General features: G+C 36.6%; 2 protein-coding genes across 2 annotated transcripts in view; one reads left to right on the top strand and one right to left on the bottom strand.

The window, feature by feature from the left end:
• Positions 1-27,049, bottom strand: part of Sf3b5 (splicing factor 3b subunit 5) — a 167,332-nt gene that overhangs the window by 108,537 nt on the left and 31,746 nt on the right. The gene's annotated exons all lie outside the window — the stretch shown is intronic.
• Fbl6 (F-box and leucine-rich repeat protein 6) lies at positions 68-10,972 on the top strand. The gene is made up of 11 exons (XM_066401354.1): positions 68-221; positions 3,159-3,585; positions 3,798-4,368; positions 4,429-4,586; positions 4,688-4,857; positions 4,963-5,088; positions 5,142-5,309; positions 5,736-5,812; positions 5,871-6,013; positions 6,097-6,256; positions 6,448-10,972. The coding sequence occupies exons 2-11, from the start codon at positions 3,258-3,260 to the stop codon at positions 6,683-6,685; spliced, it is 2,139 nt and encodes a 712-aa protein (XP_066257451.1). The 5' UTR covers positions 68-221; positions 3,159-3,257; the 3' UTR covers positions 6,686-10,972.

Genomic DNA, 27,049 nt, shown 5'->3' with positions numbered 1-27,049 from the left:
TCATGTTATCCCATAGGTGGCAGCAGCGAAAAATGTCCATATAGATGTCGCTGTTAGACAATTCAAGAAAAATAAAAAAATAAGCATTTTGCCTGCCGTATAACAAGGTCAACAACTTTGGTTTTCCAAAAATCGAAAATTTCGGTTTTATATCGGTGATTTAAACTCGTACGTGATGTGATTGTGCCCCCATGATGGTTCAGCTGGCGAGAAAATAGCGGGTATGTCCCAAACTGTGCTTGTGAACGCGAGAGTGTCACGAAACCTTTTTGTTTGATAACGATTTTCTTCGTTAAAAGAATGGATAAAACTGTTCTTTTCATGAAAAATGTCCCGACTTATCAGTGATTGTACGCACGAGTAGCGGCTTTATTAGAAACACGATTCGATTATGGTAAAAATTCGAAAAGAAATTGTTTTATTTCGCCTGTCAATTTTGATTGTTTACGAGTTCTGGGCTACATCCTACATCCAAAATAGCGCGGAATTCAAATGCCAAGAGGTCACAGAGGGTGCTTAAAGTATATTTCCATGTTCCCCGAATTTACCTTGTTCCTTCTAAGTATCACTTCCTATAACAATTTACTTTCTCTTTTTTATGCATATTCCTAGCTCCCCTACCTAGAGTCCTCTCAGCAACAGTCCCAATTCTTCTTTATCCTACGTTTGGTTTTTGTTAACCTTTGATCAATGGGTCAAAGAGAGAATTATCCAGTAATCATAAACTGTTACACTTATGTTACACTCAAGCTTACACTTGTACGTAAACATCAACATGAAGCCTTCCGAGATCCTAGGGTGTCCCTCTGCATATGCAGTCACAAAGACAGCTAAACTAGATTTATAGATTCATATAGCACAACACAAGCACAACATAAAAAACTTCAAACATGCAAAGTATGTGGGCAAATTTATAGGTGCACAAGCTTATCATACCATTAAGCAAGATATGACGAAGCTTCATCTCTTATGTGTAATGCTACACTATGTATCTTGTGTCATGTTAATCAAAAGCCACTATTTTTGGGAATAAAGTGGGCATCTACAGTAACAACCACTATTTCTACAATAGGAAGAAAAACATCTAGGCAAATTGTTCAATTAGAAAACACAGTGAAATAGTGTAACTTCAAAATGCTGAACAAATAATGTTTAATATGTAATCACAAGAAATGCTGTAACTAAACAAAATAACTGTCTGAAAATATTAACAAACAATGTGTTTTGTTATATTATTGTATAAATCTGACTTGATTTGAGCAGTTACTAAGACTTATAAATATGGGTTATTGAGGTTTTGAGTTATATAAGTATGTTTATTTTAATATCGAAGACCTAAAATATTAACCCCCTGTGTCCATTCTTGTAAATTAGATTTAAGTCTTTTTATAAAACTTTTACATTCATTTATTGAGCCATATAGAGATATGATACTGATATTGAGAATAGAAAGATGTATGTGGAGGATGAATGTTTTAATGTAAGAGATGGCAATTAAAAAAAAACTAGCAGTGGGCAGTAAACGGTAAGGGTACCTCGTTGATTAAACTACTTATTATTTACTATCAAACATCTGACTAACAATCAATAACAGCTGAATTTATCTATAATATAATGCTGGTATTTCAGTGCTTGAATTTTTTTAAAATCACCCTTTATATATGTATGTGTTTATAGGTGATATTCTAATAAAATTTTTCGTTCTTCAATTATTTCCAAAAAAGACAAAAATCTTCGTTTTTAAAAAAATATTGTGGATGGATAAATTGAATTTTTTTCAAAATCCCTAAAAACATTGTTAAGGCAACTTTTTGGGAGCTATCCAGCCAGTTGTGCATTCAATGATCAATTATAGCCTTTTGATTTTGAGGTATCATCAACTTTTTATTTTTCTATGGCCATTCTGATGGTGAATATTACAGGAATATATAGGAAATATTTATGTTTTGGGTGAAGAAAGACTAAGTTTAATTTTTTCTAAGTTAGCCATGACCTTGGCGGACTTTGCGGTTCTAAACAATTGCTATCGTCGCAATAATTAACAACCTAAAATAATTAACTAGAAAATTAATTAATTGGTAAAACAGTAAGCAAAACAAAGAAACATAGCCTAATAGTTACTGTAAAATTGAAATAAACCTAATCCAGGTTTTCGAAATGTTGTCCATTTACATGAATACACTTTTGACAATTTTCAAATACCATTAGTTAAAATATTTTGATTTTATTAAAACATCTCGGACTCTCATCTCCAACTGTTGTACAATAATGGAGGCTCAGATTCATACACCGCATTTTTTACATATTTCCAAAGACAAAAATCAAGGGATGCAATGTCTGGAGATCTAGGTGACCGTTTTACTTGGGCCGTTGTTTGCTATCATATTCCTATTAAAGACTCGTCTAATAAATTTTGAATTTGTAACAGTCAAGAACCACCGAGTCTGTCTTTCTAAGACATCCAAATATCTTTGCCCGGCTACCGTATAATTGCAAATTAATGGTCCTATAAGTCGATTATCGAAAAACAAGTTATCCCATTTAACTTGGCAATTATTAATGTCTTGCGGTCTGTGATTAACTTACTGTACATACCACACCACACATTAAATTCAAATCTTTCTTGTAGCCTACGTTAGATCACTTGATGGTGATTCTCAGTAGCTTAAAAATGGCTATTATGCTTGGTCAACACTTCATTGTTGAAGAAATGCGTTTCATCTGTTCAAATAATATTTCTGCTGAAATTGCGTATTTCTTTACATTGGTTTATAAAATGATTTGAAAATTTGAGCCGCATTGGATAACAGGATTCCCTCAAATCCTCGAATAATAGTTGGCTTATACGGACAATATTTGTTTTCTTTGAGGACTCTTTGAATTGCCGATCTTTATTTTATTTTAATTCTATTGTCCTTAATTCTATTATTACGGACCTAATTTGATAATGCTTGGGTAGCGGGTTTGAGAGATTTTAGAGTTTTTGAGCAACCCGCGAGATCTATTATTAAATATATGAATTGAATAATGAAAAGATATTGATTGTAGGGGATATTATATTAATTCAGGATACGCTAAAACGTCTTTAAAATAATTTAATTATTTCTATAAATGTAAGCGCAGTTGATATGAGAATTATAACTTCTTATTATTTTCAGGCCTTTAGCCATTCCAATCGAAATCGGCAGCCAGTTGTTTCAGAATACCTTACAATGTGAATGGTATAGAAAGTCAACCGTGCCATATTCGTTCAAACCATGTCAGAAGCGATGGATTGTTACAATCCAACGCCACCAGTTCCAGATACTGGAGGAACCAGCAGTGCTAGTTCAACTTTAAGTTCCCCTTGTTCAAATAATATTGTTAAAACTGACCTGAAGTCCCAAGAGCTGGATCTTACGGACTGCCTACTCAACGGTGACATTAATAGTTACTTACCTAACAATAATGTGTGTGATGAAAACATTGCAATGGACACTGATATGTCTAAGGATGATTCGTGTGATAGTGCCGAGTGTGCGAGTGGGGAGAGAACTCAAAATTATTCAGTAGTGGAAGGTGATGTTACTTCTGTTAGTCAGTCAGGTACTTATAGTTCATTTTTTTATTATTTGCAATGCAGTGTGCCACAGAAATTTGTCATATTTCCCCTGTAACTTTGACAAGTCATGTGTCAATCGCAATACGCGGTTGCTATCAATATACAGGCAAATTTTCATAGCACGCGGCTTTGCAAAAAAAATAATGAAATAGCTTGTAGTTACTCTACATTCCATTATAATTAAATTATTTTATAGAAGACACAAACAGTTTAAATGAAGCGAGCAGTGCAACAGAATCTAGCCAAGAGCCTCAAACCTTAGAGAGTATCGAAACTCCTCTTGAAACTGAAGAAGAGTTTGATGTCACACCACAGACCAGTGAGAGCTATGTGCCTGAAGAGCAAAATAATGGAAACCTGAAGAAACCCAGAAAGAAGAGGATTTCGAGTGGTCCGGGACGGGGCAGAGCTCCGAAACAGTCTGTGACCATGTACCACAGTCAAATTAGTGGCGACAAAAATGCCATTAAAATCCGGATTAAAAAAAGCAGTTTAAGCCCTACTCGACCCCTTCCCCCCAACAAAAAAAAATCGGGCCGCAGGAAAAAGCATAAAGTATATTCGGACACTGATAATTCTGATTATGAGAAGAAACCGAAACGCAGTCGGCCCAGTGCCACAACTGACAATGACGTGAGCAGCACCCAAAGTGGGGAACCTCCTGAGCAGAGTGTTTGGGGCGACGCTTTGAGACTGCCTGCGGAAATTTTGGAGAAAATCTTCGAGGAGACTTGCGCTCAGAATGGGGCACTGCCAACTCTCGTTAGGTAGTTATGACAACAACTTTATTGCGAATTAAAACTAACTATAGTGAGTTGTTTATTTAGGTTATGTAAAGTATGTAAATTCTGGAAGGACATATCGCTAAGGCCCCCATTGTGGAAGAAGGCTGATTTGAATTATGTTAAAGAGAAGAACAGGACTGATCTCCGACTGCATTGGTTGATTCTCAATAGGCTGACAGACTGTGAAGATATTGTGATGGGTGAGTTCGAATTCTGACAGACGTATATTTGTAAGAAAGCACTTGAGTTTTTTTAAGTTCTTGAGGGAAATGTATAATTAACAAAACGAATTTTATTTCAGGCGAATGGAAAATTAGAGACATTCAGGCCGCCATTGAGGCCATATGCGAGCATTGTCCTAAGCTTAGAGGCTTAAATTTGAGTGGCTGGAAAGGGCTTAACGCCGATAACCTAAAATACCTGACCAATGAATGTAAAAAGTTGGAGAGGCTTGATTTATCGTCGATAAATGTGAGTTGTTTGTAGTGTCCTATCACACTTAAGTGCCTGCCACAAAGACATGTAATGCACAAAGAATTGATTTGTTTGTGTTACACAAATTGTTTTGATTTTCAGTCCACGTCAGCAATAAATGCCCAACCTTTGGTGGCGTTAAGCCAAGCCATGAATAGCCGATTAACCCACCTAGTTTTGGCTCACAACAAAATAGCTGGTTTTATGCAAATAATATCGGCTCTAGCGGTAAGTCTGTCATACATACTGCAATCAGTTTGAGAAACGGAAATTTATTACAGGCGCACTGTCCTAACTTGCAATTATTGGATATCTCCAATGTGAAAACCTTTGCCCATAATACGGCCCTGCTTCATGTGGAGAAGCTGCAAATTGGGTGTCCTAAAATAAAAGTTTTGCGGATCACGAATAGTCAGGTTTGGTTGGCACCAGTTACCCTGACAGAACAGGTAATTCCACTGGCAAAAATACCATATAAATGTCATCAAATGATATTTTACTACCAGATAAATCGGTAGGAAGTAGGACAAAATGCAAATGGATAAAAAATCTAATAAGTGTCGTGTCATCTTTATCATGCATATTTGTAACTTGTGACCCATTGCTTAATTGTCGCTTTCGGTTACTTATGATCGCTTTCCTCTTAACCATCAATATGAATCAAATACTGAAAGTGGTTGAGAACTGCTTTCAATTCAATTCATGAAAATATCACCCAAACAGGTTTTGAGTCTGATATTTTTTGCCTTTTTTCTCATACTTTCTCTCTGGTAACACTCGACCTGTTCAAAATCATGCGTGTTTAAGGCAAACAGATTTAATTACCAGAAATAAATTACTCGGTAAGCACACTATAATAGTAATATTTTAATCAGGTTGCATCGCCAGGATTTCCAAATCTAGAGGAACTATCTCTGGCGGGTTTGGAGGAGGACCAGACCACCACCTCCAGGTAGGAATTAATTTCCTTATTGAAATACGTCCCTTATTTAATTTCTTGAACTTTATAGGTCTATGGATAACGAGGGTATCGAGCGGCTTCTGAAAACAAGTACAAAATTGCGCCTTTTGGATGTCCGAGGTTGCAGCAAATTAACGGATTCTGGTTTGGTTAGAGTCCCAGCCTGGGATTTGGAACACCTGTTTTTAAGTGGTGCGTAATTATGTTTTGTTGAATTTTAGAGCATTTGCTTTGGTCTTATAAATATATAACTATGTGTTAAATTTATATTTCAGCCTGCTATATCACGAGATTGCAAAATTCAGGGCTAGAGCTGATAATCCAAAAATGGAGCCATAGCCTTTTGGAAGTGGATTTGGCGTGGTCTACTGCAACTTCTTCATTGGACGCTGCAGTCATGGCGTTGGCAGAAAAGGAACAAGAATCTAAACTAAGGTATGCATTTTTTGCAACGGTAATTATATGTTCGGCTAGGGTACTTATAAGGAACAAAATTACAAGGAACATTTAAGAAATCAAGATACTGTAAATGGTTGTTACACTTTTTTCTATGCCTCCATTTAGTTGATATTATATGGCATACTAGCTTTCAGGTTGCTATCATATAAGCCTTTTCCTTGTTTTAGGATACTCAATCTGTGCGGCTCCTCAGTATCTTTGGAACCAATTAAGGCGGTTCTCGCCAAGTGCCCATGTCTGAATTCGATTAACTTGCAGTCCTGCAGGGCATTACCGAGGGGTATTAAACGGCTATATACGGGGTCGGCAGTGGACGAGTTGCGGAAGAGTTTAAGTGACAGGAAGACTGAAGGGAGTGACGGCGAGGAGGGGAAAACTGCTACTACGTCACCAAAGCGAGATTGAAAGTGTTCTTGGTAGGTTTTTAAGTGATTTCAGGGGTTAAGAATTGTGGTAATGTGAAATTGCAGGAGGGGCTAAAAATTCTAGGGCGATAGCAAAAATATTTCTTTTAATAGCTAACTTTATTGAATCACTTATTATTTGAGATTGTGGTCTTCTTTATGTTTCGATTATAAGCACTAAGTCACTTTGGTCACAGACGAATAAAGATGATAAATGCAATCAGTAATCTTTGAGTATATAAGATTAAAGGAATTTGAGGAATGAAACGCTCAGAATATGTGCTTTAGGAAACTTCGAATAAATAAAGAAATTCACAGTTCACAGTCAAGTACAATTTTCTTGTATCACGTAAAGCCACCTAGCCCCTTCTAGGTCGGTTTAGGGCCAATCTATTAATATGCTGTCAACTTTAACTACTAGTCAATTTCTACAGAAACGTTGAAATAAAGCTCGAGTATTAGCCAGATTCTCCGTTTCTATGGAACTGGTTAGATGCTGTAGTTAACAGCACTTAAATAATGTAGCCTTGGGCTTGAAATCGATTTTTTTTGTATACATTTTAATGGCACCAGTTTTTTATACAATGCGTTGTGTATTATAAGATTTTTTTCAGGGTGTAAATATTTGTAAACTATTTTCAGAGTTTATCAAGAGAAAATTTGGTTTATATTTATTAGTTAGCCTTAGTATCATGCATGTTTCCTTTTTCTCGTGCAGTGAGAAATTTGATGTTATGACTAATGATGTTTATGACTGACTTCATATTATGTGTGTAATTACGGCAATTTGTAAAATATCTATGTTAAGCTTTATAGGATCTACTTTATGCCTATTTCCTAATGCGTCATTAAGAAAGTTTTTGGGCAATGTGAATCTCGGTTTCGTGGTAAACAATCGAGGATGTTATAAGGTTTAACACAGGCATTTTACAAAACGTCGCATTTTCAATAATATCAATATAACTTATGGAAAGTTTTGCAATTGTAGCCCCCATTATCACGTTAGATGTTTTCGTACCTTGAAGCCTCTTAACTCAAACGAGAACCGTAATTTTAAATGTCACCAGTGTTTTATGGAGGTTTTGTTTGTTTGCCCCAAAAGCCTGATACACACTACAGAATGTTAGAAGTAATGACGTGTGAACTGACCGTAATGCTTTCATCCAATAGTCGTCATTCAAAATTTGTACTGATTACGCGTAATAAACGAGCACATTTTTTCCAATTGAATGTGAATCACGCTTACCAGTCATATGTGATTCTGTTTTATGTCATGATTATGTTACTGTCACGGGGTGTGAATTTTTGAAATGGGCAACTTGTAATACTCTCATGAATGGTAGGTAGCGCCCACGCGTCTCTGGCAAACTTTTCGTTTGTTAAATTTGTAATTGTTTTATATACAGAGTGTTTCCTAAGTACATATACTTATTGCGGGGAGTGATTTTAAGGCAAAAAACAGGACTTGTTTCCTATACATGTATGGTCTAATCCACCCTTCACCCTGCAATGTTTACTCAAACCTAAGGGGAAAAATGTATGTTTTACTTTTTTTCTCAAAATGGAAAAGTACCGCGAAAGCTAAACTTGCTGCGGTGTATTGCCACTTAAGGATGACTCTCTTCCACATTTTATTAGATTTCTATTTTGTCTAGAAACAATTAAATAAATAACCACAAAGAAATTTTTTATTATTTTTTTATTATAAAAAATATCCAATGGAAAGCTTGTTTATTTTTAAAACTTTCTTACCTCTTATTTTTTTACTCTAAATCTAATAGTTTTGAAAAAAAAAATGTAGTTGCGCCTTGCAACAACCTTATTAGTCAAGAGGCCTTAACGAGAGCTTACAAAATCAAGCAGGAGGGTGTCATGGCGGAGAAAAAATGAAATTTATTTTCAGTTTTTATCGTTACTAAATTGAGGTAGTGATTGAAAATTGTGTTATTAAAATTAAATTTAAATTAAATTTATTTACGGATTATTAATTTAATACTACGAATCAATACATAAATTTGGAATAGGCCAACATGCATTTTGTGTATGGATTAGCAAATTTGCAATTCTGGTACAGCTAAGTTTTTGTATGCAGAGAAATTTTCTCGAAGGTCATTACCAGATAAAAGGATGTGTACAAATATTCATGCCAGACTATGCGAAACTGATACTTTTACTTTATGTAGAAATAATAATATTATTGAACGTCCCGTAAAACTTAAAACAGTTGCATTCGAAGAGGAGGTATTGGACATAACTGAGAATCATCTGGAGACAAGCACCAGGCAAATAGGAAAAGAACTTCAAGTAGGTCATAAATTGGTATGGAAGGTTTTACGTGAAAATTTGTTATACCCCATCACCTTCAAAGAGTACAATCTTTAACTGTAGGGGATTTTCTACGAAGAATAACTTTTTGTGAATAGTATGTTCGCAATCATGAAGACCTTGAAAGCAAAATTTTATTTTCTGACGAAGCTAGCTTTTCGAAAACTGGTATAATGAACTTCCACAACAATCACCGTTAGATGGAAGAAAATCAACACGCAATAATGGAAACACATTTCCAACGTGAGTTTGGGGCAAACATACGGGTTGGAACAGTGGGTGATTATCTTATAGGACCACATTTTTTACCTTCGCATCTAAGTGGACAAATATACAGGGACTTTTTAGAAAATGTGTTACCTCAGTTAGAAGAAGTACCGCTAGACTTACGTGCGAATATGTGGTTAATGCACGACGGCGCCTCAGCACACTTCAGTGTGTTGGCTTGAAATGATTAAATAAAATATGGCTTTTTCAAATCATTGGACTGGTCGTTTGGGTTCATAGGGCTGGCCTCCAAGGTCACCCGAATATTAATTAGATTTTTTTTAATAGATTTCTTGGTTTGGGGATACCTAAAATCTTTAGTGTACCGTACACTCATAGGAACTGAAGATGAACTTAAAAATCGCATTGTGCACGAAGAAAGTTTTAAAAACAAACAAGCTTTCCATTGGATATTTTTTATAATAAAAAAATAAAAAAGTGTAATTGGATAAAAAATGTCTTTGTGGTAATTTATTTAATTGTTTCTAGACAAAATAGAAATCTAATAAACTGTGGAAGAGAGTCATCCTTGAGTGGCAATACATCGCAGCAAGTTTAGCTTTCGTGGTACTTTTCCATTTTGAGAAAAAGAAATAAAACATACATTTTTCTCCTTAGGTTTGAGTGAATATTGCACGGTGGGAGGTGGATTAGACCATACATGTATAGGAAACAAGTCTTGTTTTTTGCCTTAAAATCACTCTCCTGAATAAGTACATGTACTTAGGAAACACCCTCTATATTAAAACCAAAATTTGATTAAAAAAAAAATTCCATGACCAACACCTGTAATCGTCCGAAAATATTGTAGCTAACTCGAATATTGTCGGTTAATAATCTCAACTTTTACCCGTTAAACCTCTCGATTATTAACTTACTGCGTAAATAACTTTTCGTCGACGGATTGTTAACACGTTTTCAATGTGGCGCCACATTGAAAAGATTTTAGCTAAACTTGCGCGTCATTAGATTGTTACTAATTTTGCACATTGCTCCTAGTTATGATTTTTCAGGGATAGATTGATGTGTTTCCTCGCTGGCCTCAGTGGGACATCCTGTATGATACGTGTAACTGTGTAACTTAAATTTGAAGTTGAGTTTAAAATTTAACTTCAGAATTGGTCCTTTGCACGATAGAAGGGAAACAAAATTTAATCCCCAACCCTCGTTTGAAGGGTTTTTATCTCTTTCACTTGTATATTGAATTTGTATCAAAAATCTTAAGAAGCAAAAATTGTTTTAAAGAAATCGTTTCGGTAAGATATTTGCTTCCTTAAATTAAGGCGGTACTAATCCGAAAATTTTATAGTTTTGTGCATACAAATGAGAAACGAATACAAACTGTACATAATTAGATTGTTAATGTTATATTTAGGAAATGATTAGAGAAATGTATTTGTTTATTATTGTCATTGTGGCTCAGAGCTTATGAGGGTATTTTAAGTTTGTTACTACTTACTCGTTACTTGAAAGTCTAAAAACAGTCCCTTTTACAAAAAGTTAATATTAATTATTTTATTTTCAGTTTTAACAAAAAGACTTAAGGTATCCTCAGGAATACACACTTGTTTTTTTATGTTGTATAGATATAAGGGAATCGTTGTTTGGTTTTATAAATTCATATTTGTGCACTTAAGAAGAATATATCTGTACTAATATTATTGTATATTTATATATAAATATATGATTAGATTTATGGATGTTTCTTCTTCCTCTCGAAGCTCTGAAGACACATTTTTTAGACACCTTTTGCAGAATAAGTCATAAGTTACGAGTTACAACAATAAAAGGTGTATTGCAATGAATATATTGACCTTCTGAAGTCTGCTGCACCAAAAGTGGTAAAGTAGTTTAAACAAATTCAATGCGTTGCACTTTTGGTGCGGATCATTATTGCCATTTTTGATCGGTGAGGCCATAAATGTCTTGTGCAGTCGATGGTGTATTCTTGAAGATTCAATTGTGCGATAGCAGTTTTGCTCGTAGATAGTAATAAATTACAGTGATTTGTACCGCAAAAAGGCGAAAGACGAGAATCAGGTAAGTTTAATTTTATAGGAGCGATTTTTAATAAGCTTACATTTTGTTCCTTATTTTTAAATCTCACCCTCGAAGAGGGAAATGAAAGAGGGAAGAAAATTGGGTCACGCCGGCTTGCACTTGCTAAAAGTGGACGCTCCGTGAAAAGTTTGTCGAGAGTAGCACTTGAAACACGACACCTCTAAACAAATTACCCCCTGCCTGGTCGGAACTGTTGGCGTAATTTTCTGTTTATTATGCCCTAGAGACCCTACAGCATTTGAATAATGGTTTCTTTTATTGGCCTTAAAGTTGAAAACCTTCAAGTAATTCTTTGGCTAAGCTGCAATTTCTAGTTTTAGTCGTAATGCGTGTCTCAAGTTGCGGTGGAAGCGCACGGCGTAATTTCCCATAAATCCATGTAGAGATATATCATATCATTTAATGTACGGCACAGATCAATGTGCACATACATATATGCATAATAAAAAACATTTCGCTTTGTTGAATTTCCCCGCAGCGTAAAGGCGGATTACGAGGGCAATTAAACCCTTAGCTTTATCAAAATTTCAACGTCTCGTTCCCAAAATCATTAAAGCGCCACTGTTTTGGGTTTTATGAATATCCCTGGAATTTCTGGACGCCCGGAATGCCTTGTAGAACCCGTTATTTACTAATGAAAGCTGGTCAGGGTCCCTGCGCTAATAAATTGAATTTACTTTACCAACACTAGCACTCATTTTGGTACTTAATATTTTTACTTTCCTAGATTAATCGGGGTTCATCCATTAGTAAATGAAATTAATCAATCGTTATTCACGAGCGCGGCAAATTAATAAGATGATTTTTCGTCGGCCCAAAAATTCCCCTTTCTAGGACACCCTGTACCGTTTCTCTGCCTCAAGGAATGGCGTATCCATTTCTTTACTTTACCGGCAACAGCAGTGGTACTGAATAATAATATATAATTTTGATAGGTAATGGAATTTATGAGATCGATAGAAAGCGCTATGAAATATTTACCGAAATACACGCGAAGCAAAACCGACCTACAATCTATTATAATTTGGGTAATTATGCGGGATCGGTTCCATGGTGGCGGGAACTTAGGAAATCTGATCTCAAATTGAAGGGAATAATCTAAAACGATTTAGCCCTAATTATCATTCCAGGTATTCGTGGTTGATTCTGCCTGGATCTTCTAATAGCGAGTTTTGGGTTAATATTTATTTGGTAATATTGATCCTTTGTACGGCCAATTTCAATTTACATACATTATGTAGTCATTAATGTGCCCTAGATAAAGCTGAAAGTGGTATCTTCCCAACAATTTTAAAGCAAATGAGGTCGTAAAATATGGGGGTTAAATGTGGGGTAGTGGTGGAACAAAAGAACACCCGATTATCCCGATTAATAGTTCCTGATTATGACCCTCTCTCGCTTGTTGCCGCGTTAACATGCGACTGAATCATCTAAGAGAGGAATATCGGTGCGAAAATATGCAAAAAATTTTACAATTTGCCTTTTGCAAAGGCACGAGTCATAGGCCGAACGATTGCAATGATTCGACGAGTTCCAAACAAGGTGCAACACATCATGGTGAAGACAGCCCGGGGAGCAGTAGTGCTCTGCAAAATAATAACCAATGCTAATAGGACCATGGTCAAAAAAAGCCCATTTTCGATTAACCAGGTGGCAAAGTCTCGTATTTTTCTCATATTTAACGCTTCTCCCACGTACGCCTTGAGTTAACTTTTTGTATTTAATGGCATCTTCTACAGCTAGTAGTGGAAACAAATATTCTGTATTTCCAAAACCATTATCCATCTTTTTTAAACAGGCGAGTTGGGTTCAATCAGCATGTTTGCACATACTATTTAGGGACACCCGGTATAGTAACCTAGATTTGTAACGTAATTTTGGAATACGCATCGATTTGACATAGGTTTCTGGTGAAGGGTACAGGAGGCAACCCTAATTTGATATTATTTATACCCGGATAGTGACGTCCCAAGTTGAAATTAGTCGAAATCATTAGTCAAAACAATTCGGTGCTCGAAACTGACTTTCATTATGTGGTATGCAGTGTGTCCGAGATAAGGGAGAGTAAGAGATAGATGAGAACTAAAACACTTTGAATGAAAGCTACACAGTCACGTTGGAGCTCATAAAAATTGCAGTGGAAAACGGGTGTGAATTTTCATCGATCCCTTACCATAACTCAGAAAGAAACAAAAAAAAAATCGAAAATTTCAGTTTGTTCGAATTAACTGAAAAATTTAAAAAAATATTTTGTTGGGCTGTTTCCATCACAAAACTACTCTCTCGAGTGCACAACATTTACCCAAATCAATATTTCTTACCGTTTACGAGATCCCCATACTGGGCATCTTGGTCGCATTGTAGTGCCGCTCCCTTGTCGGACGAATCCCACCAATTGGAATCAACACACATTTTATTAACACACATATTTTATGTTTTATTTTATTTTTAATTATTTTGTCGTTTTTTTATTGCTTATTTTACGTGCTTAACATATGTATTGGCGGTTTTCAGAAAAGACTTGGCTTTGAAAGCACCTACACTATTCCTTACACGAGGTGCGACCTCGCGCATAATTCTCTACTGTAACTCTTGCCAGATATTGTTTTCTGTATGCAGACCGTATTGAAAGTAAGCCTTGGCCCAAATACAACATCAAGCCGCTGTTTGCACTTGATGCTGAATTTTAATTACAAAGTCAGAAGAGTAAATCTGGAGAGTAATTGCCAATTTCCCCCGAACATGTATATTTCTCCAGGGTTGTAGTATTAATGCCCACCAAAAAGTTCCAATTACTCTTTAAGAGCGATTGAAACATCGATTGATTATGGAGAAGGAACTTTTTTCTCGATTTATTCGCAGCCGGATTAACGCTTGGGAACCAGAACACTTTGACTCTTCATGCTTTTAATGCAGTCTTCAGGAGCAGTTCTTCAGTTTAATGCAGTCTTCAGTACGTTTACTCTCCGAGCAATCTAATAAGCTAAATCAACTTTTCAGCTTAACACTGACATACTTTCCTAACTTGCGAGGTCGCATCTCCTGAGAGAAAATATAGATCTCTCAGGACTATGAAGGTTTATTACGTTTACGGTCCTAATATAAATTAGGTTCCAGACGTAATTTTTGAAACTCATGTAATAATCATCTTTATGGCTCGTAAATCTTTGACCAGATGATTGTCCTCGTTCTAAAACTTCGCAGATGAGAAAATGCAGGGTGTTTCGGAGTTAGAGCTTTCCCAGGAACAGCACTGAATTTTCATGCGAGATTAAACACAATGGCTCTAATGCGTTCGCTTCTAAATATACATTATATGAGGTAGACCAAGCTGGTTAATCAAACGGAGCTTCGCTAGCACAAGACCGCAGCTAAAACCCTCTGAAACCACGTTTGTTCCCCCAATGAACTGAAAGGGCTGCTTTGATGTCCCTAATACTCAGACACCGCCATATTAAATTTTCACCTTTGTATACTCATCTCAACGCATGTGAGTGTCCAATGTCTAATTTTAAGTCTGAGGGCACAGCATCTGAAGTGTGAAATATTATATACGTGGGCACCCATCGAACTGTAAGCTATAGGATTATGGGTAGAATATGCCCGCCTGAAGCAGGGGAGCATTAACTTTGCTTTTTTGACCGTATATGAAAATGTGCATTAGAACCGAGTGAGTAGTCAAAGACAGCGGGAGCTTTAAGCTTGCAATATCATCAAACACTTCCAAACGACTCTTTGGTCAATTTTCTCGTCAAGCAGTGTGAAATCTCATTGATCGTTGTGTGGAAAAAACTGGTTTGGGTACCCCACACCTTATGCATACGCGTGTTAATTTGCACGTGCAGTAATGAGGCGGCTTAGGGCCCGTTTGAAGGGGTTGTTTGAAGGGAAGTCAGGCATACGTTCGACGGGCTGAAATGGAAAGATTTGCTCTTCGGGCTGAGAATAACGACCATTTTTGCCAATTTATGACCGCGAAAGTTGCACCTCCGACCGATGTGCTTGTTGTTCAGCATACGGGACAACGGGGGAGGCAGCGGAGACTGTGCCCTCGAGGTGGCAAAAACCAGTGGTGCAATGAATGTAAATAAAATTTCTAATATGTATCCTCTATGAAAGCAGGGATGTTGCCGTAATGGAATATACATATATGGATATTTCAATTGTTATAATATCTACAGAAAGCAGTGAAAATAAAACTTCATATCTAAAAGGAAAGCGCCGATCTCTTTGTCTCCTTGGGTAAACCAAATTATGCGATATATGAACGAAAGTTTCCGAGGCAGGAATGAGCTGATAATAAAATAACTCGCCAAGGAAATCCTTTTATACGGCAGAAAATTCGATATATCTCTCCATTTTCCGTCGATATAAAAATAAATTACTCGCCTTGAAGAATATTTCATTTTACCTTTAAGACTACTAATATCATTTATTATCGGCTCATTATTTGGGTCACGCCATCTATCGAAATTTGGCTCGAATTTTATTATTAAATACGCCTGCATGCAAATACTTGAAACGTTATTTCGTATTAGGCTTGGCCGTTTCAACAGGGAAATGTCCAAATTCATTTTATCTTATTAATTTAAGTAATAGCCCCCAGTCACGTTAACTTGTTGGACACTTCCCCGTATTATCTTTGTCTCTAATCACACATAAAATTTCCGTCTCCACAATGCATTTTGTTTTCTGTCTATAAATCACTATACGAAGCAGTGAATGAGACTCAAAAACCTACTTTGCTTAACAATTAAGAACAAACTTGCTTTAACTGACTCATATAACATTATGTCTCTTAGGGTCGTTTTATATTCACAACGCTTCCGAAATTCAGTGTTATTTCCTTTTTGCCCTTTCATAGTCCTTGGGACTCAGATAGGGCTTTTCTTTAAACCGAAAACTGAATACAAATGTTTCTGTTTTGTAAACACAATTTTTCTGTTTGCGCTATGTGTTTGTTTACTAATTAAGCCCGATCACGTCCAGCTATTTTCCCTTTCAGACGATACCTACAGGATGATACCGCTTTCCATGATATCATCTTTTGGTTAAACCGAAGTGTCCCAGAGGGCCTGTACTAGCATTTATCACAATTTCACAGACCTTTTATTCGTTCGCAGGACACCTAATGCATGCACATGTAGGGTATTTTCGGAGGAAGTGCTCAAACTTCAATCACTTCGCATTTTACCGAGATGAGCGATAAGATGGTATAGATCTTTGCAAAAAAATTGCACACAAAAAAAGGATTTCATGCTTACTTACCTGGGAATAGTGCGAGAAAATTGAAGAAGCTTTTTCATTTTTTCATGAGAAATTCACAGGGCATTCAGTACAGCGTTTATTTTCCGAAGAACCAGTGGTGTATCATTTCTTCTTTAAGAACTATGTTCTGGTGTACGCGCCACTGGACCTACGAAAGTATGCGGAATTTTATTGAATGCAGAAAGACATAAAAGATTTAAGTTCAGAGCCGCAATACACGCTAAGAAGATAGCTATGCGGATTACAGGACTCGCAAAATACGGTTATCTACAAATATGATTATACATTATGCACGCTGCAGCGTGCATAATGCATAACCGTGCGTGTTACTCATTCTTAGGGACCTACAAATTGCCAAGGGAGCAAAGTTCAATTCTTCTTGCGTTTTTCAGATATCCACGTATCGAAGTCGGTCAGATTATGCGTCAGCGCTAACGTCGAAAGTAAGTAATGGCGAATTTCCTGTTAACAGCCAAGTTAAGTGTAAGATGATACACGTAATTAAATTGTTAACATCTTTGCTAGATTGTTTTGACGAAGTTGGTAATAACGATACTGACAATAGAGCTAACAAAATATGCGTTGAGCGAGATCAGATTTCGGCAAATGAATTAGAGTCTCGTGGCAATGAAACTGACATTGCTCGATATGGCCCTAGTCCCAGTTAAGGCGAAGAAGAGCGACCTAAATAATAGGAAGTTTCCCTTATTCTCACGAAAGATGTGAAAACGTCTGGCGAGAGTTAAGAGATCACTGCAAAAAGTTGAACATATTCATGCGGTGCACGATCTCTTAGTATGACTTTTTTTCGCATAGATCTAGTTTCGCCGCTTTTGTCCATGCGAGGATGCCGTTCTTTTTGCGTGTTCGTGTTCGCATGCCTAAAAATATGTTCTACACTTTCCCGCTATTTTGGAGTTATTTAAAACATTTTTGATCGATACAACAGGTAAATACACACAAAAACGTTATAAAACTGAGTCAATACAACGCTATTCGTTAAGGACCTAATTACCTCAAAATAGTTGAAGCATCAAATCAAGAGTCTGATTGCGTGTCAGTGTTCGAAAAAAGAACATCAGTAATTAAGAGTTAATGCGTTGAGGGTTAATTAAAGCACATATTTGCATCGATCGTTCTGTCTATATCAGTAAACGTTCAAGAGTCCCCGCGAACTAGCGATTTTTTATCGGCCAATAGTTTAGCCCGAATTAGTAGGTCGCTAAAGAGTCGCTTGTGTTCGGGGATGCTAAAGCTTAACTGGGAGTTTCCTTTAACAACCTGGCAGTCTTAGGTCCAATATGCGTGTCCATATCCAACAGGTAACTTTCACGGAAACGGAGAAAATGACTGCTTCGAATTCATCGTTTCTACGGAAGTTATCTTGCTGGTAAAGTTGCCAGGAGTTTGACAATTTGGCTCTTAGTGTTAAATTATTGAGGTGCTGGTAACATTACTAATGGGAACATAAAGTTCTTGTTATGTTGGAAATATGGCCGATTTCATGAAAACTAATCTCCCGTCTCGCCCAATTTCTATGAAAACTGCTCTGGAGCTAAAGTTGCTTGTACTCAAGGGGTAATTTTAACCCTATAAAGCTGTTCCGGCCCAGCAACTTAAAAATTTCATCGTCCTATGCACGGTTTGCATGCCAGTTCTCCCCTAGAAGACCTTTTAGCAAAAATCAACCAGTTTATCAGTAGCCCTGGGGAATGATGGCAGGACTCTGACCTTTGAGGCCCTCCATACACAATCGCAAAAAATACGCGACAAGCTCCAGTTTCACTTATTAATTATTCAAAATGTCGATGTTCAATATCTGCGTTGCCGATATTGACTAATATAAAATTGAAGCTCTTGGGACTAGTTTTATAGGTCTGGTTTAACCAGGCCTTTGCGCTTCTCCGAGTTAAACTACTCTGTTGAACTGATTCCGATTGGCCAATTCCAGGGATGGAACTGCAAACTCATTTTGCTGAAATTCGTGGAATTGGCCCTGGGAATTAATTAAATATAAAAAAAATAGTGGTTATAGCAAAAGTAGAATACCCAACATATTGCTATATTCTGCTTTTCATCGCATATTTTCAACATGCAATGTGATCCTTTATTAACGAGAAATGGGTTATCGTGATGGGTATATGGGATTAGGTCTCCCCAGAGGAAAAGTCAATAATTTGATAAGTAAACGTTATTCTTCCGGGAAAACTGCTTGTTTGTTTAAGGTATCAGGTGAGTTGAGTTGGCTTTTAATCCTGTTTGAGGGGTAAAACTAATTTTTGGATTGAGCAACTGATTTAGAAATGAAGAAGAAAAATGGTTTATTTTTGGTAAAGGTAAAATGATCACTGGAACGCTCCAAGGCACTGGAAATGAATTAATTGAATAATAGAAAAATAGGATTTGGATGAAGTGATAACAGAAACGGGTCCCAAAAAGAATAAATCAATTTAAAAGGCGAGGAAGTCAAAAATTGCAGTCATCAAGATAATTATGCGCCATAAAAATAACCTTTTTTCGTTCTACAGGGTGATGAAGCGACCTTTATAATTTTGCAAACGGGGAACATCTCACAGCTTTTGAACTAGCAATAGGAAATTTCTAACAAAAGCGTTTTTGAATAAGACAAATTTGTCTCTTAGACTTCTATCTGACCAAGAACCGGTAATGATAAGCAATTTTTGCACAAAACACGTTCCCACACCATTGTAGTAATCCAATCCGTTTTCAAGAATTAACTTACGAGATATTAAACAGGAAAAAGGTGTTCTATTTTCCTAGTTACTTACCCGATCAGTGCGGAAATTGCTACTTTAAGAATACACGTTCGCACGTGGTAGCTACAGTAATTTTCTTACGAGCGCATGCGCGAAATTCGGGACACCTCCTAGATGTCCGTTGTTGCAATTGGTCCTTCATGACAGCTACGTCTGGGCGTAGCAATCGGAAACTTTGGTTTAACTGTAAATTCCTTTTCTCTGAAGTTAACATCGGCGACGTGAATAATGAAGCTCAGGAATATAGGACGAGCAAATGCCCTCGATATCCGCTTGTGCACGTCCATTATCTCACGCCCATCAAAATGCACGTCCGTATATCGACACTGTCATTTGTGACGGAGTGCGCCCCAAATAACAAATAGGATGATGATGATGTGTTACGTTTAAGAGCGAACATCCGACATTATTGCAAAATGATAAAATGTCCCTTTCTGAGTTCGAGTTTTTAACTCTCGTATGTAATCAAATTTAACGGAAACGGACATACGTGGACATTTTGCCAGTTTTATAATATGGTTTTACTCTCTGACCCATATCTCACTCACGCGAAAGACCATTTCTCATTTTTATTGTTTGTTTCCGTATTGCGGGAATAATTTGCCGCTTATATATGTAAATAGGGTCGGCATGGTAAAAACACTCCCTCGTTGAAAACTGAATAAAAATGCGGCTGAAATGGAATTAAATATCTGAGGACCAGTTTTCCTTTCAATCGATAGTTAAAGCAGCGAAGAAATTTACATGACAGTATAAGTAATAATGGGATTAGCTTGCTCAAAGGGAATATTGAATGCGATCAAACCTTAATCAAACAATTAACGAAACGATTGAATAATAGCCCATTATGAGGACTAGACTTAGCGTCGGAACCTTGTTTAAAGTTTGAATTTCCTAAATTATTCTACATAGTCACTGTCATTTTCGGCACCAAAAAATCGCAAAAATTAGACACCAAAGTGATGTTGTAACTCGAAGACTAAAGAAAATATGGCCAATGGCGACGTTTGATAGATCTCGTCGAGACGATTAATTTGAGTTTCTTTTCAAGACAATTGATCAATGTCTACCCGAGTTATCCCGGTTTAAAGTTTGAAAAATGCCAAAAAGAGGTACCTCCGCCCTTTTGATATTTTTGGAAAAAATTTCCAACGTGCTTCTTATCGCTTCAGTGGAGTTACATGGGTTCTATGTTGACTGTGGATACGTCAGTTGTGGTTGTGGAGCCTTGGAAAGGTCCAGGACGGCGGACCAGGAAGGGCGGCGGATTTTTCCAGTCAGCGCTCTTTCGGGGGAGGGGGGTCACAAAAAGTTTCATCCAGGTAGCCAGATTTACTAATACCAGCCCCGTTTGAATCTCTGACTAATTTAACTTATGGAATAATAATCTTTCCGCGGTGTGGTTTCCAGGTTAGTTATTATTCTTGGGAAAAGCTGCCTTCAGCGGCGAATACCTTCCTGCGGGCGTGCCTTCAGACGGCTAATTAAATCTCCGCGGTGAAAATTCCAAAGATTATAATCAGCTTCGTTAAGCAATAGATTTAATTATACATAATTTATCTCCAATATCCTAAGAAATTACCGACCCTAGTCCTTTAGATCCTCTTTATGCCCAATAAATCCAATTCATTTGATGGCGATGTTTAGTGGCTTGAAATGACCATCGGTTTCCCATTTCGTAGATCAGAAAACTGGGCTAGGAAGAGTCGTTTTGTCTTGGGTTACACAACTTATAGTGACCGATCGCACCAAGTTTTTAGCCTCGATGATATCAGGGAATTAATACGGAACCGCTCTGATATTTTTGGGGACTCAAGACATCTCTGAAGCTAATTGATCGGCTATAAATGGGGTCCAGTGCCAAGAGGGCCTTAAGCCCATCATTTTTCTTCCGAGTTAAATATCTAAGTAATTTACGCTTCCATTCCTTGTTGCAACAAAAAGCAAATATCATATCTATGAGAGGGATCTAAATATATCATCGTTTAAAGCTACTTTAGAATCGTACAGTATTACGTAATGGATTCATATTTTAAAGGATACAGGATTTCAAGTTTCAAACGAGCAGGTAATATTTACGTTCACCGGACCTTCAGCAGTAATAATTGTTTGGCCTTTTAATGTCGAAAAAAGCGACCAACTAAACATTACTTTCATTTTAGTTTAATCTTTCATCAGTCAGTCCCCGCTCTAAGGAGGGAAACCAGGTTTTGTATTCTGCCGAAACGCGGTAATTAAAATTCTACTCAGTTAGTAATAATAATTAAAACTTACTGCTAAAAGAAGCAAAACGTTTAAATTACCCTCAGTATGAACACGAATATTAGAGGACGAGGAAATCGTGCCGCTGCCTCGCGTCGGCAACGTCTTATAACATCATTTTTCAAAATAAACCTTCCACAATTCTTCGTTTTACATTCCTGTAAAACTTAATAAATTATACCCTTTTCCCTATCGAGGGACGGGTATTATTACCCACGAATGCTGGAAAAATTACAAATTGAATTCTTAGAAGTCCCGATTTCGCCCGGTCGCTGCGATAAATATCGAAATAGGTTTCTGAGACATCGAAGGCATAATGTCGATAATTTGAAATACTTAGGTCGCCGAATGGCCGAAAACTCCTCCTAATAGTCCTCTTTCCTTGAAATGGAAATACGTACTTAGTGGGGACAAAATGGTTACAAAGTATCCCTGTAAAATATCCTTTTATTCCACCATAAAATTCAATTTATTCGATCCTTTTCAACTTTCTCGAAGAAACATTATTTCCGACGACGTGGGACAGTACTTAATCTTTGCGAATTACGAATTGAATCTCGTAGTTCGGCAGATGACGGATTTTCTGTTGTGATTTTACTCAAAATGCCTTTCAGCGGGCTTAATAGTGTGTCAATTTTAGTTACGAAAAGGGACTTTTTGCAGAATGAATATAGGAAAAAGACATTTCGTTCTATTTGCTGTGCAAACCATACTTTAACAAACGCGGACGGCCTGACTTTCAACTTTTCTCAGTTTTCTACCGAAAAAGGCGTCAAATTCTAGTGCTCGCTATCCTTACTACGATTACAGATAAGATCAGCAAACCTAATTTTTTTGAAATCCACAAAAAGAGGTCCATGGAATAAAATAACAATTTACAAGATGTTTTCTGTATAAAAATCGAAGTGTTCTATCGTAGCTCTTCAGCTGAATATCGAATCATTTTATATCCCGTTTTTAAATTCTACGATACCAATACACAAAATAGCTCTTTTCAATTTTTTAAATAACTGCGTGGTGGCTCAAGTGGAAGGGATGCCCTGTAGACACCTCAGTCCAATATATCTTTCAACCGTAAATTGAAATATTGTTACGGATGGCGTGCGGCAGCCGCAGGTAAAAGACAGAGGCAAAAAGGGGGTTATCGTGGCGGCGCGCTCGACCGAGTGATTTATTGCATCCTTTTATGTATGTGAACTATTCTGGTATGTTTGTTTATGTTAATTTTTGCATGTTTGTAAGAAAATTGTGGAATCTCCTAGTCACCAGATTTTGCGCTATATAAGGAGACCGATGTTAAGAGAAAGTTAGTCTATGACTGGCACACGATGAAAAGCATGGCATTTACGTTGAAAGTGAATGTACTGGAGTCGTTCTAATCCTATAATCGTAACAATAGTTGAACTGGATTTTTCTTTTATTTTACGATATTTTTTTTATGGTTGCGACCTTCGAAGAGCAACTGGGTGATAGTGATGAGTTTAGCGATTTTAAAAGCAGGTACTTCTATATTCTACTATCGAAAATTCAGGAATCGTGCCCTTTTTAGGATCGTTGAAATTAAACCACGATTGATTCGGCCGATTTGCTCTCCGCGAACGATCGCACAGTGTCCTAAAGTTTCGTTGCTAAATCACAACGCCTTGAATTTGGCCAACTCTGTACAATTTCATATGGATATGGCCATTGTATTCGCCTTTAACCAAGTTTAAAGGTTGAATCTAGTTGTTTCTGTTTAGAGAAGATATTTTTCCTAAAAGTGTCTTATTCGCACTGTTTAAAATTACAAAAACATTATGCACTCGAACAGCAGTTATTTGCTCCAATTCTTGAAGAAAATTGAATTTTGGATAAGTTTTAAATAAAATAAGAATTAATAATTGTTATTTGAACAATGAAAAATAACTAAGTGGATAATAAGATGTTTGCACTATTACACATATCGATGAAGGGTAGGAGTTTACTAATAATTTTAGCAGTTTTCCTTCCTATCGCATACTTGTGCATTTTCACTTTTTTTACCTCAATTAGAGAAATAAATTTCTTTGCTTTTCGATCATATCTGGAAACTGAATTTGAGCTCTCTCGTATTTTACAAGCATATAACAAGACCGTGGGCCGGGGTGGAACTCAATCATCAAAATAAGGATCGTTATTCCATATTTTCCATTTAATTGAACCAAGGGGTGATTACTTAGAATTCACTCACAATATAGCCAATGCACAGCATGTTAGAAACAATGTTAAAAATTAATTAAAATGAATCTTTAAAATGAGAATGGGAAATGAGAACGGAAATCAGAGATAAATAGTGTGATATTTTCCAACCAGCAATGAAGTTAGCACTACCAATATTAAATTGTAAATAATATAGCATTATACACTAAGGTTGTGTTGTGCCTCATTAATACTTGAATGTCATGTTTAAACCACGAGGCGCAGCACTGAAGGGGCGAAGACGTGGTTGTTTCGGTCTATTTGTGAAAATAACATAGAAAACACCCTAATCTTACCCTAATTTGCTCGTATCCGGAAACCTACATAAAAGGTCTGTGGGATTGAGTTTAATCTATAGAAAAAAATCATCTATTGTTTGCCATTTTCCCAAGTAGCTCGAAAATAGTGTCATAAAATATTCTCAATTGAACAATTAATTTGTTTCACGAACTGAGTGGACGGTGGTCCACTATAAAAAAAGTTTGGGGTATAAAAACGGACTTGATATCAGATAATGAACCATCCCGTAGAGTTTAATAAGATTTAAAAAAAATTTAGATATGTAAATTATCAAGAGTAGTCTGCATACAAATTTTCTACGTAATATCTCAAAAACTGAAGAGGTCTGAAACAAAATCTTAAAAAAGTTCGAAACTTTAACTCCCTGTATCCGAACTGGCAAATGATGCGTTTACTACGTCATATTTAAATGCAGAATCAGCTAATTTTAACTAAAAAAATAACCTCTCAGAACATTTTCATGCCACTTCTCTGTATAGAAATGGGTTTTATTTATGCCAGCCGTGTCAGCTTTCGCGTTTACACAATTGGTGTTTTTCTTCATGTACAGCATTTCAAGAAACTCACGTTTCCTCTAGTTGTTTTCAGGTTCTAAAACTTCTTTGGTTAGCGGGGTTTGTTAAATCGTCCGGAGTATTTCTATTGTATGTGAGTCCGGTAATTCGATTTTTACATATTGGCTGGCTTGATCTAGATAAACTTCCTTGCAGCCTTTACACGAAATCTCATGTAATAAACGACTTTTAAACCTCCGAATCTAGGACATTTTAAATATAACAAATTTGTAACTGTTGCAGTGGCTTACACAGGGTGTCCCTGAACTACTTAGCCAAACTTCAGGAGGTGGTTATACATATCAAATGCTACCAAAAATGTAAGGTACAAAATTTTGGAAAACCCAGCTCGCTTTGAGGAAATTTAATTTTTTGATTTTCGAAGCCTTGTCGTGTTTTGTAATCTAGATACTCCTATATCTTTCTTTACATTGCCGCTACAAAAATTCCAACAGTACCGTTGAAAAGCCACTTAAATTTCCTGTTTTAAACAACCATTGTGAGTTTATCTTATTTGCACTTTACTGAGTTTTCAGAGGTCTGATCGTAAAACCTTTTTATTTCTCTCTTTTTGTTAAATTTTCTACTGTCCATTGCTTCAAAAAATTTCCCATCTCGTATCATTTCATACTTCGTAAAGAACATCCACAACCATGTACCTTTCTACCGTGGTCTCGTTTCTTGAGTTTACCTTACTTTTAAAAAAGTGAGGCGGTATGTTAATTATTGAAAACCATTTGCACAGAGAAAAACTTTATTTGTAAAAATTGAAAAATATTTTAAACGAAACACTGTAAGTTATAAATATTGTTCAAAATGCCCTCCTTGTTGGCGCAAATACAACTTACGCCTCCGACGAATCGTCTCGATGCAAAGAAAGATAGGGGGGACTTAGATTACGAAATGCAGCGGGGCCTCAAAAATAAAAAAATTAAATTTCCTCAAAGTGGGCTGAGTTTTCCGAAATTTTCCACTTTACATTTTTGATAGCATTTGATATGTAGAACCACCTCTTGAAGTTTGGTTAAGTAGTTCAGGGACACCCTATATGTATAGTGTATGTCTGAAATCCTTCGAAGGGACTAACCCGAATTAACTTCAGACGCTTTGACATATTGATTGGAAACTTCGAAGTATATTGTTATAAGACGTAATCATCTCAACGAAATAGGCGTTTCAGAAGGCCATTGGCACACTCATTCATTGTCGACTCGTCGCTACGTTCCTCGCTCCGCAAATCTGGGCGGGAATGCGCCCCCTTATGAAACTTGTAGTTTAATGTTCTATTTCCACGCACTTGTTCCCATAATTTTCAATTTCGGGGTACGTCCGTTTCGAACTCATCAAATTGCTCCTGTACTCATGCCATATTTGTTGTTACGTTTGAACGTTTATTTTCATGTGTTAACAATGAAGTAGATACTTTAGGAAATGCCGCCATTAATATAATATAACGAAGCCGAAGTTTGTATTGCAAATGCAGCTAGACATTCCGGTTCCATCTTATTTTTAATATTTTCTCCACTTAAGGTACAAAAGTCGTCCTACTTGTCAGTGAATAATTCATTTTCAGACTGAAATATAGCGCATCGCGCCACTTTGATACAGTAGCAATAAATTCCATCCCCTTTTCGCAACTTTCACTGTAATTAATTTCATTTCCTTAAATACATTTCGTAGATGAATTAAAATAGGTCCAAATAATGCAAGGGAGAAGTATTTTTGTTTAGCTCTCGTTTCAGACATTCAGTTATCTAATTCGAGCCAGCAGTGGTATTTTTCGTTCTCATTATTCCGATAGTTCCAGTTATCTGCCTTACATTTCGCCTTGTCTAACCGGAAGGCACTATTTCCCTTATAAAACGAGTCGAATTAAAGTCTTTAAAAAGAGAGCGAATATTCCTCGATGCGGATTGCCTTTCAGTGATCCGGTTGCATGAGATATTGCTTTGCTTTTAAGGACTTTAGTTCGTAATTTAAGATAAATGTTTAAGTTTCGACAGACCGCATTACATTCCAGATGGCACTGAATAAATTGAAACTTCGAAAAAGAACTTTTAGCGGTTTTTCCGGTTTAATATAAATTCGTTGTAAGACTGAAGCCCGAATTAGGTTTCGGTCTCAATTGAAAGCTATTAGGTGTACAACTTTGCTTCCGCCGTTTTTTTTCCGAATTTCGCGATTTTATTGTAAAAAACTAATTATACCTTTAGGATCCAAAGTATTGTCCATCGCTGGCCACTACTTTCTCCCATCTTTCGGGCAGCATACGAATCCCGTGTTGAAAAAATTGGACATCTTTTGAAGCGATCCACGATTCTATCCAATTTCTTA

The sequence above is a fragment of the Euwallacea similis genome, chromosome 2, assembly GCF_039881205.1.
Source record: "Euwallacea similis isolate ESF13 chromosome 2, ESF131.1, whole genome shotgun sequence".
Classification (NCBI taxonomy): Eukaryota; Metazoa; Arthropoda; class Insecta; order Coleoptera; family Curculionidae; genus Euwallacea; species Euwallacea similis.
This window is presented reverse-complemented; position numbering and strand designations above follow the sequence as displayed.